Source organism: Tripterygium wilfordii, chromosome 10 (genome assembly GCF_013401445.1).
Source record: "Tripterygium wilfordii isolate XIE 37 chromosome 10, ASM1340144v1, whole genome shotgun sequence".
Classification (NCBI taxonomy): Eukaryota; Viridiplantae; Streptophyta; class Magnoliopsida; order Celastrales; family Celastraceae; genus Tripterygium; species Tripterygium wilfordii.
In genome coordinates, this window is record NC_052241.1 from 7,136,328 (window position 1) to 7,148,879 (window position 12,552).

General features: G+C 37.7%; 1 protein-coding gene and 1 pseudogene across 1 annotated transcript; one reads left to right on the plus strand and one right to left on the minus strand.

Annotated features, from left to right (window-relative positions):
• Positions 1–2,629: 2,629 nt before the first annotated feature.
• Positions 2,630–5,575, plus strand: LOC120007314 (annotated as a pseudogene).
• A 508-nt stretch (positions 5,576–6,083) lies between these two features.
• Positions 6,084–6,945, minus strand: LOC120007946 (glutathione S-transferase T2-like). The gene is made up of 2 exons (XM_038858438.1): positions 6,690–6,945; positions 6,084–6,587 (listed from the first exon to the last, which is right to left on the minus strand). Exons 1-2 carry the CDS (start codon positions 6,747–6,749, stop codon positions 6,123–6,125), a joined length of 525 nt encoding a protein of 174 aa, XP_038714366.1. The 5' UTR covers positions 6,750–6,945; the 3' UTR covers positions 6,084–6,122.
• Between the last annotated feature and the right edge of the window lie 5,607 nt (positions 6,946–12,552).

Consider the following 12,552-nt stretch of genomic DNA (forward strand, 5'->3'; position numbering starts at 1 on the left):
GTGTGTAGACACTAGAGCCACTAATCATGTTTGCAATTTGTTGCAAGGGTTCCAGGAAACCAGACGACCAAATAAAGAAGATAGTTACGTGCTTTTGGGAGATGCAACAAAACTAAGAGTAGAAGCAGTAGCCATTTTTCATTTGAGTTTTAGTAGTGATAGGACTTTAATTTTGAACGATTGTCTTTATGTATCAGCTATGAGACGAAATTCACTTTTAGTTCCATCTTTAGCTTTGAATGGATATTGTTTTGAGTTTGATAACTCTATTGTTATTTGGTACAATAAACGTTTTATCTGTTCTGGTACTTTGGTAGATAATCTTTACATTGTAAGTCCAAATTCTGCTATATGTAATGCATTGAATAACTCAACAATTTTTCCATCTAAGAGAAAGGAACCTTCGAAACCAAATCAAACTTAGCTTTGGTATCTACGCTTAGGTCATATAAATCTAAACAGGATTACTAGACTGGTACGAGATGGACCTTTGAGTTCATTAGAAGTTGAGGAACTTCCAGTCTGTTAATCATGTTTGGAAGGTAAGATGACTAAGAGGCCATTTTCGGCCAAGGGGTATAGAGCCAAAGAATGTTTGGAGTTGGTACATTCTGATGTGTGTGGTCCAATGACTATCCAAGCAAGAGGAGGTTATGAGTACTTCATCACTTTCATAGACGATTACTCAAGGTATGGATACATTTTTCTAATGCACCGTAAGTTTGAAACTTTTGAGATGTTCAAAAAGCTATAAGGCAGTTACGGAGAAGCGTTTAGGAAAGAGTATCAAAACACTACGATCTGATCGTGGTGGCGAATACCTCTCAGGAGAGTTTATGGAATACTTAAACGCAGAGGGGATTTCATCCCAGCTGACTACGCCAGGCACACCACAACAAAATGGTGTGGTAGAAAGGAGGAATAAGACTCTTATGGAAATGGTAAGATCGATGATGAGTTTTTCTGAGTTGCCTAATTTCTTCTGGGGCTATGCCCTGGAAACAACTGCCTACATTATGAACTTAGTTCCTTCTAAGTTAGTACCAACTACTCCTACTGAATTATGGACAGGGCAAAAGCCCAGCTTGGCCCATATACGGATATGGGGTAGTCTGGCCCATGTGCTGGTAGGGAACACTGGGAAGTTGGAATCAAGAACAAAAGTATTTTTTTTTCGTTGGATACCCTCAAGGTATAAAAGGTGGTTTGTTTTATAGTCCTATGGATCAGAAGGTCATTATCAGCACCAATGCCCGATTCTTAGAAGAAGACTATATGATGAATCACAAACCCAAAAGTAAGATTGTTCTTGAGGAATTAAGAGGGGAAATACAAAGAAACCAAATAACTCAAGGAACACTAGTTGAGGATAACGATCCAGTACGACATAACAGTGGGAGAATTGTGGAATCCCAAACTGATTCTGTTCAGAGGGATAATCAAGACATACTGGGGAATCAACCAGATCAGCATGAAGATCCTGATACAAATCGAATAGAATCATCACACTAAAATACTCCAAACGAACAAACAGGGCCTCGTCATAGTGGGAGGGTAACTAGATTACCTAGTCGGAATGCTCTATTGGGTGAAGTGTATGAAATGATCCCAACTGAACAAGCTATTGATCCCAATAACTACAAAGAAGCTCTCCAAGATAAAGATGCAATATCTTGGAAGAAATCTATGAAATCTGAGATGGAGTCCATGTACTCAAATCAAGTCTGGGAACTTGTAGAACCATCGAATGGTGTAAAACCCATTGGTTGCAAGTGGATCTACAAGAGAAAGAAAGGGGGTGGATGGGAAGGTTGAAACCTTCAAAGCTAGGCTTGTTGCGAAAGGGTACACTCAGAAAGAAGGGATCGATTATGCGGAAACCTTTTCGTCGGTAGCCATGCTTAAATCTATCCGGATACTTTTATCCATTGCAGCATATTATGATTATGAAATATGGCAAATGGATGTCAAGATAGCTTTCCTAAATGGAAGTCTTGACGAAATCATCTATATGGTGCAACCAGATGGATTTGTAGCGTGAAACGAAAAGCACTTGTTGTGCAAGCTTAAGAGATCCATTTATGGACTCAAGCAGGCATCTAGGTCTTGGAATATAAGATTCGACCAGGCCATAAAATCCTATGGATTTGAGGAATGTCTTGATGAACCTTGTGTCTATCGGAGGAGCAATGGAAGTGTGATGGTATTCTTAGTACTTTATGTAGATGATATATCACTCATCAGAAACGATGTAGCCATATTATCTACTGTTAAAGTCTGATTCAGTAGTCAATTGAAAATGAAAGATTTGGGAGAAGTCGGCCACATTCTTGGGATCAAACTACTGAGAAATCAGAAACAAAGAATGTTGGGCCTATCTCAGGGAGTCTACATTGACACCATCCTGACAAGATTCGGCATGAAAGATTCCAAGAAAGGATTTCTTCCTTACAGATATGGAGTCACTTTATCTCGAGATTAGTGTCCTAAGGATGCTGATGAGATAAAGAAAATGAGTCAAGTACCATATGCTTCAATAGTGGGAAGCCTCATGTATGCCATGATGTGCACTAGACTGGACATATGTTATATGGTTGGTCTAGTTAGCATATATCAGTCTAATCCAGGTATGGAACATTGGATTGCTATAAAGCACATACTCAAGTACTTACAGAGGACGAGAGATTATACCCACTGGGTATACAGATTCAGATTTTCAATCAGACAAAGATCCCAGGAAATCAACTTCAAGGTATGTTTTCACATTGGGAGGTGAAGCCATTAGTTGGAGAAGTGTCAAGCAATCTTGTATTGCTGACTCCACTATGGAAGCCGAATATGTAGTAGCCTCTGAGGCAGCTAAAGAATTAGTGTGGCTCCGGAACTTTCTTATAGACTTGAATATGGTACCTAAAGCTCTGTCGCCTATTACACTTTACTATGATAATAGCGGAGCAGTTGCAAATTCAAAGGAACTAAGGGCTCATTCAAAAGGAAAACATATTGAACGCAAGTATCACTTGATATGAGAGATCGTACGGAGAGGTGACGTTGTAGTGACGAAGATAGCATCAAAGGATAACCTGGCGGATCCATTCACCAAGCGCTTACCAACAAAACCATTTGGGGGACACTTGGAGGGCCTGACAATAAGATGTGTATCGTCATGGCCTTGAGCAGAAGTTGGAGATTGATAGGAATAGTAAGCTAAAGGCCATTATTTTATGTAATATTCAAACTAGATTTATTTATTTGAATAAAATATATTTAGCATTTAAAATGAGAAAAGACATATTGGCATTAATGTCTTTTATTCTATATGGTATATAAATTGGTGTGTAGAGTCTAAGCTTGCACACGGAAGATCAATTCATAAGTTCCTATCGAATATAAGTAAGCGATCACAGCTAAGACAGAATTGGATAAACCGCCGGCTTGGTTGTGGTATAGTATTTCAGTATACCTATCTTGGTTACGGAGAGCGGCAAAGCTTGAACTTACTATACCAATACACTTGGAGTGTATTGATCAAGACTACGTGTGAGTCAATTTTCCCAGTCTGACTATATGGAAAATTATACACTCACACAGACGTTATAGAATTGTTCATATTCTTAATTTATTAAAGATTATTAGTACATGTGCATTTAATGTACGGGACTTTGATTTACTAAAGGGTGAGGTCTTTTTGTACAGGCCAACAAACACCAAGTGAGTTGGGTCACCCATTAATTGTACGATGGAAAATAATCTGTTAATAAAATTCACGTCCAATTATGGATTGATGATACCCTCTTGGGAATGCTTATAGGATTTGAGATTGTGTCAAAACCCTGCAGGTGGATTTTAATTAATCCGACACATTCAAATAAGTTAAGCGGTAAGATCAGGGAAATATTTAAAGATGTCAATTAAATATTATATGTCAGTGGCATATTTAATTGACGGGTATATGTAACTTAACGTGAGGAATTTTATGAACAAGTATAACGAAAGGCTCAGATTTAATTTGAGATAAAACAGGGAGTGCAATTATAATATTTTAGTGGAATATATTGTAATTTATGAATTATAATTATGTCCATGGGTTTGGGTTTGGGCTGATAATTAAATTCATAGGAAGCTCATGTTTTAATTTTCCTAGTTGGTCCCCACTGTAGCCCAGAAGCCCAATACTAGAAGATACAGGAAAATCAAAACGGACCAGAATTAGGAGAGGGAGAGGCTTAAGGGCTGGCCCGCCTAGGGAGAAAACTCTAGGTGTGGCCGAACCCTATAAATACACACATAGTGTGTGTTTTGTAACACAAGTTTTGAGACACCAGTTGGCCTCTCTACTCTCTAATCGTTTCCACTAGTTTTGGTTTGTGTTCTTCAGGTTCTTGGAGAAAAGAGACCACCCTCTCAATTCAAGTTTGGGAATTGGTACATACGGTCGAAGATCCACAGGTTTGGGTTTAGTATCAAACTCGCTGACTCCATCCTTCGTTCATGATTATTAGAGATCAAATAAGAGAGATCTCAAGGTATATAATCTACTTGCAATTAATTGATATATGGTTTATGCTATGGTGATTAGTATTTGATAAGAAATTTTTGAAACTTGTCTAGCTATCGTTTATGTCTATGAGGTCCTTATACGCTACCACGAATTGCATGTTCCTAATAGTAATGCCGCTGGAAAGTTAGGTTTATCTACTCTCCAGAAGATAACAGCAGCACTACGGATGTTTGCTTATGGAGTTGCAGCAGATTTTGTGGATGAATATGTCAGAATCGGTGAGACCACGGCAATAGAAAGCCTAAAAAGGTTTGCAAGTTCTGTAATTGCCATTTTTGGTGAGGAGTAGTTACGTTCACCAACATCTGATCTCGCAAGGCTACTTGCAATAGGTGAAGCTCGTGCCTTCCCTGGAATGCTAGGGAGTATAGATTCCATGCATTGGAAGTGGAAGAACTGTCCAACTGTTTGGAAAGGTATGTTATCTGGGCATGTACATGAACCAACTATTATTTTGGAAGCTATTGCATCATACGACCTTTGGATATGGCATGCATTCTTTGGACTACCAGGGTCTCATAACGACATTAGTGTCTTAGAAAGATCTAGTGTATTCCAAGGACTAGCGGAATGACGTGCTCCAGCGGTGAATTATTCTATTAATAGTCATAACTACACAATGGGATATTACCTGACAGATGGAATATATCCTTCATGGGCAACTTTTGTGAAAACTATTCCAGCACCACGAACAAATAAACACAAGCATTTCACAATGTGTCAAGAATCTGTAAGAAAGGACGTTGAACGTGCATTTGGAGTTCTCAAGCACGATTTGCAATTGTTCGTGGTCCTGCTCGATTTATGGGTCCTGATACACTTCACGATATCATGATGGTGTGTATAGTGTTACACAATATGATTATCAAAGATGAGAGGGGTTCATAGATGCAGGTTAATATGAATACATATGAAGAAAGTAATGAAAGCCCTCCTACTGCAGAAGTGTCGCACGATGAAAGTAACGAAGTGTTGAACTTCATGCATCGCCACCATCGCATTAGGGATAGATAAGTCCATTCTCAACTTCAATTTGACTTGATCAATCATTTGTGGAGGCTTCATACTGAAGAATGACAAGTTCCTAGCTATGTAATCTTTGTAATGTCTGGTGTGTTTGTTATCTTTCTAACTACCATGTAATCTTTCTCAATGGAAGTGTGGTTGTTATGTTTCAATTCTATGCATTTTCCAAATCTAGTGTTGAATAATAATACTTCGGCAACATGTTCCTCATATTTTAGAGATATCTTTCCAATTTGACAGATAACAACATACTATTTAAAAAATTTGTACAATGCATAAGTTCATACCCATTTAAACAAACATACCAAACATAAGATCAAACATAATATTGAGTACACAATAGCCAAAAGAATCCACCAGGTGATCAACCATAAAAACAGAACATTCACTAATTACGTTTAGACATGATCTCGGCTTGAAGTGATTCAAAGTAGTTACGTTGAACCTCATTCAATGTATTCAGATCTATCATCATCATTTGAAGCTCCCTTTCCCTCCGTTGTTGCTCCACCTTCTCCACTATTGCATAGGCTCTCTACCTCTCCGCTTCAGCCCTTTGTCTCTCTGCCTCAACTCTCACTTTCTCTACTTGAAGCTTCTCATTTTGTATAAGCAAATGATCTTGCCATTTTTTCTCAGCTCTAATTCTGTCAACTTCAGCTAATGCCATCCTTTCATCATGTACTTTCTTTTTATTGATCGTCAATTGCCCTATGACATCTGATAGTTCATTGAGATCACCCTTCCCTTTCTTCCTCCTCTCTTTTTTAGCTTTTCGACCAATTGGTCTCTCTAGGTTGATTGACGTGGAAATTGAAATGCCATCCTCATCCAAGTTGATTGCATCTGGAGTACTGATCGAGCATGAAGCACTTTGCTTCCTTTTTGAAGAAGGTTGCCCCATTTGCATGGTCCACTTGGGTTGATGCCTCAACATATTCCAGCAATGATCAAACTGGAAGTGGGATTTATGCAATTGCTGGTACATTTCTTTGGCCATCTGAATTTGTATATTCATAACACATATATGAATACATCATCAATAAACTCATATAAAGGCAACAACATATCTGTCATAATTTTATTAAACAAAAATAATCACCTTATCGATCTTGTTTGTACCGGATGGACGGGCAGCCTCTACTTGAGTTAAGGAGCCCATAAACTTGTTAGCAGCGAGTTGGATGGCCTGCCATCGGCTATTTAACTATCGTTCTGTCCGATCATTATGATTAGGCCCCCTTGTCTCATTGTAAGTTGCTGTTATTCTAGACCAAAAGGTCTTGGACTTTTGGTCTGCACCTTTAACTGCATCCATGCTTGTATTCAGTCAAGCTGAAACCAAGTTTCTGTCTTCATCAATAAAGAAATTACCACCACGATTTGACACTCTTTGACGAACTTGCCGACTCTTTTTAGCTGTAGAGACTTCTTCGCTTGAGCTAAAAACTTGAAATGTAGGTTGAGTATTGTTCTATGAATCATATGGGAATGGATCAAAATCATCATGACCTTGCTGATCCATAACTGCATGAAATAGGGAATAAAAATCAGATATAAATGTGGTAGAGGATAAATCATATATAAATCAACAATCAAACAATGGTATAGATAGAGAACTTAACAACAATCAAACCTGGGACAACTATGAATATAAATAAGCTATAAATCATCCTAACCTTGCCGACCTTCTCCTACACAATCATAATCACACAATGGTAATCGCATTCAATCATTCAAGCACAGGGTTGTGACATGCCTTCCCTGCCTTCTCCTTCACAATTCCTTTTTTTTTCTCAATTTGAGCTACAAGGCAATGCATAGAGAGATAACCATATAGGTATATATGCTGGCATGGCATGCTAGATAGGGAGAGAAGTTCATACCCGTCCCCCATACATGATCAGGAATCAACAAAAAGAACAATAATAAAAAGACAATAAACGCAAAAGAGGAGCAATTGTATATCAAATCCCAAATCAATTCACAGTGCCCTAAATCATACCATGAATAAACAAGTTAAAAAACATGTATATAAATCACAGTTATCAATGACATAAAAAGCGAAATCACATGTATATGCACACCCAAATTTGATATAGTTCATAAATCACAAAATCAACATCGTGATCCCATATTCACAAATTCCACCTCGGTTCCATCAATCAACAACCACACACACAAGGATCACTAAATTGTGCAGAAAAAATTAAAGTTTGAGTACCTGAATTGAAGTTGGTGATGGTTGTTCAGAGTCCTGAATCGACGTCGCTTCCTCCCTGTTTGAGAGATGGATTTAGAGAAAGTTAGCGCCTATGAGAAAGACGATGGTGGGTTGAGAAACCACCGAGGGCAAGTAGTGAGAGCCGATCGGTCCCACACTGACGACGACCTTAGATCGACTACGCACCAAGTGCGTCGTCGCTGCGTGAGGGAGGGGTACAGAGAGAACTCGAGATCGCAAAAGATATTAGGGACAAAAGACAAAAAAATGAAAAATTAAATGAATATTCTTGATTAAAATATTGGTTGCAGTATTGAACAGGAAACGACACATCTACCGTTTTACTATTCATAATGCAGATTTAGAGTATGAGATACAGTATCTGTTGGAGATGTTTTTTTTGTCAAATACTGTAAACAAAACTTTAAATGCCCAGTAAATTTCACTATCCAGTATCTGCTGGAGGTGCCTTGACGACTCTTGATTGTGCGACCCGAAGTCCTCCCGATTTGAAAGCTTAAAAATCTTCACGAATCTTGACAGAGGTTGAGGATTGTGAGTGCTTGGATCGTTTTGGCTGATTAGTGAATAATTAGAAGCAAAGATGTCGATGTGGCCGAATGCTAGGTAGGACCGAGGTGAGGCGGAACCGCTACAAAGTGGCGGTGAATGCGGAAAAAGGTAGGCGGAGGCACGAGGACAACATGGTTGAGATCCGCAAGAATCGACATGAGGAGAGTTTGCACAAGAAGGGACTTGAGGGGCTCCAAACGCAGTAGATTCCTGCATCCATCCACTCTTTAGCTGTCGAGAAGGTAAGTCTCGAAATTATAATGGGCTTCGTAGATGTATGTAGGATTGGCTGGCTTTGATCGCAATTTTGGTGGATTTATCTTTTGAAATTTTGTCATTCGTAACTAGGGTTTCATTGATTCGAAACTGGATCAGATAAGGTTTCACTATCTCGTTTAGGATTTCTTTATTTCTTGTTTTTTCCCCTTTGGCTGCTGATTGTGGGTTTTCTTTTTCGTATTCTGGTGATCAAAGTACTATCTAACAACTGTAAAATTTTATTGATAACTACACTCCTGAGTCTTCTGCAATGTTGACTAACAATTCAATGATCTGTCCTGCTTGAACTGTGATTGAAAGCAGGAGATAAATTTTGAAGTATCTTGAAGCAACCGGCATGAAAAACAATGAAGTCACCACCAATTGATTTTTAGGATGCAATTGGACATCCGTTCCCGTCTATGAGAAAAATGGGCAAGGGGGTCTATTGAGCATGGGGAAGGTGTTAGGCATCCCACAACTCTCGAAAACGGTTACCTTTGAATGTTTTCCTATTTGGCTCTAATTTTTTTTTTGAAAATCCAATTTTGATGGGTTTTATTGGAATGTGATGAAAAATCCACTTGGAGTGATTTTGAAAAAAAGGTGCACGGGATCACTGCGGCCATTCCCTGCTTTGCCAAAGATTGGATAAAATCCCACTTGGAATGGGTTTGGTAATTTGAAGAAAAAGGTGTGCATGGGATCATTGGGGTCATTCCCGACTTGACTAAAGATTGGATAAAATCCCACTTGGAGTGGATTTGGTGATTTGAAAAAAAGGATTTTTGAATAGGGTTTGATGGAAAAATTCCACATTGGAGTGGGTTTTGATATTCTTGAAAAATGGATTTTTAGAGACCGGTTGATGTACCAAAAGGGCCCACAATCAAGGAACAAGGATCAATTCAAGCCTTACTCACAATTAGGTTTTTCATGAGAAAAGAAAGAATCCATTTAACGCTCATTGAATGGGCCAAATATCTTTAAACCCACCTTTGAGTCCTTAAATAAATTCTCCTAATCCCTAAAAACATATTTGCTTTCCGGGTCCACAAAATCCAAATATTTTGAATGAATGCCAATGGAACCCCAATATCTTGAAGGCTCATCGGTATTTAAACAAAACATAAAGGTTTCATAATTTAATCTTGGTGTGTTTATTAAAGTGAGACGGCTTGGATTAATTCTAAAGCTAACACATTGCGTTTATTTTCATGGCATAATGTCTATATGCTTCTAGCACCCTACAACATCACGTATGTATTTTTATTTTACATCCACTATTTTCCACTACCCTATTAGAGGGGTTTACATTTTACAATTATGTACAAAAGAAAAAAAATAAAAAAAATGAGAAATACAAATATTATATAAGAATTGAAATATTGCCCATGGGGCCTGTTGCTCAAATCCGACCCAAATCCTCTAAGTTGCCCCTCGGCCCAAGTAGTCCCAAGCCCGATCCAAACCCAACAAATCAAACACAAAAATGGGTCAAAATAGAATACTCAAATGTAAATCAAATTAAGACCGCATTATGAGCAATCCAACACAATCTTAAATCAAAGCACAAACCAGATAATTTAACTAGGATTATTTCATTTCGTTTCACATGGCACCCACCAGCTCAAACCAATTACAAGTAAACTCCATACACGATATCATACAATGTAACAAACACAATAAACAAAAGTCATTAACCATCACAAACCTAAGGTAATCAACGTAAACCAAATCAAGGCACCAACGAAAAATCAAGTTTCATTCCCGGCACCAAAGAAAAATCAAGTTTCATTCCCGGTGAATCAATATTCATGCTATATAACCAATACAAGACCTAACACAATACAAACACCAATAAACTCCTGTAAACCCAAATAATCGTATAGAACAAACCATGAATCAGTGCCATTTTTCCCAAGAAACCAACCCATCCATCACTATTTCGATATCAAGACCTAGAAAAATAAAAAACAAATATCACAATCAGCCATCAACACCAGTGAGTAAAACCAGATTTCAAATCGGTGAGCAAATAAGATCCAAGATGACTATCCTTTTTGGTCTTTTTCATTTTCTAATTTTTCATTTATTTTTCATTCCCTAGATATTTTCTAAGGCATTGTTTTTGACAATTGGGCCAAAACTCAAAAATTGAGCCTTAAATTTTGAGTTTATGGACCCACGGGCTTTTAAGAAAAGAAACGAGTTTGGATTTCATTTTTCTTCCTTTAATTTTTATTTTGGATTTCATATTTTTATTTTTTCTTTTATTAATATTTTTGGTCGGACGAAAACCGGTTACTACATATCTACTGCATGATTTTTGAGCTGGTTTTTTAGCAGTTGGAAAGTGAAGAAGGTGGTCATGCATACTGCATATATACTTATATTCATTGTAACGTACCTCTGATAAGAACCAGGCCAGCTACGAGCCCATACACACACCCAGTAGCCCATACATTCCTAAACCCCAACCACACAAGCCCAACTACTACCCACGTATGGGTTGGTTGTAACCAACAAGCACAATAGGCAGTCACTACCTAGAAAACTTATTGGCTGATTAAAGAAGACATTTACCCTCCTTATAAATAGATCACAAGTCCCCTATCTAAGCAATGTGGGACATTCGTATCAACCTCAATCAATTTCGTATCTAGGTATGTAATTATGCAGTGAATCCTCAAATATTTTGGTAGGTTGTAAGATGGATAGTTATAAATCATGACTTGTTGCTTTTGATGGTTAATGGTGCAAATAGAAATTGCAGAATAGGAGGTGCCAATCAAATTAGGTATGTTCGTGGTAGCAGGTCACAATTCTAAAACATTTTCTAATTTTTCATCAAACGAACATCAAAAAATATAAATCATTTTCTAATTTTCCACCAATCAAACACTAGAAAATATTAATAATTTTTTTGTCCAAACACTAAAAACTAGTTGTTTTTCCATGAAAAGTTTTTCTTTTTCCATGAAAGATTGGTTTTCTTTGAAACAAACGGAGCATAAAAGTTGACTTTGAATTGAGATCTAGGGTTCAAAGAGAATAGGAGCATGGGTGGAGGGAGGCGACTGCACTGTACTTGAGTGCAGGTTTTTGAAAAAAAAAAAATACAGTTATTCATATATAGATATCAGAACTGGTTATTTGCCATGGATGTTTACAAGGGAGTTTTCTCCAACTTCTTACTAGACTTTTAGGTTTGATTATCGAGAACGTGAGGCTTTTTTGGTTTGTATTGAGCTCATTCATAACGGCCTTGACATTGAATCTGTTGTAGTCTATTTATATTGGTATTGTAGTCCATCTCTTTCAACTTCATAGTTTGACCCAATCAATAGATTATATTCAAATTGAATTGTATTTATCAACTCAAATTCGAATATATTTTATTATTAAGGTTACTTTACCGTTAGCTTGTACAGATACAAATAGTTGCACTCTCTCTATCGTCTCTCTTCTATCTTCTTCTTCTACCTTATCTCCTTCTCACTTCTTCTGAAACCTGCTATCAAGTTTACATGCCATTGCATTTTAATTCGGAAGATAATATTGTAAATAGTCCTAAAAAATTGTCCCCGGACCCCGTCAATTTTTCATAGCCCCCGTAACCTCCATTCCTGGCTCCGCCCATGAATAGGGGAAAGAGACTGAGGCAAGAGAAGAAGAAGAGCACAAACGAAAATTGAGGGACAGGTCAATGAGATGTATCAGTCACTTTCTGATAGATCTCTGATGGCCAACCAAAGAAATAGTCCATTTTAAAATATTCTCATTTGACGTCAAAGACATAGTATGCACACAGATCTTCTGGCCATACTCTTTAACTAAGACGATAAGAACAGTTCTATAATCATGTAAAGACTATTCTCAACAAAAAATGTCAAATTCAAGTACAAAC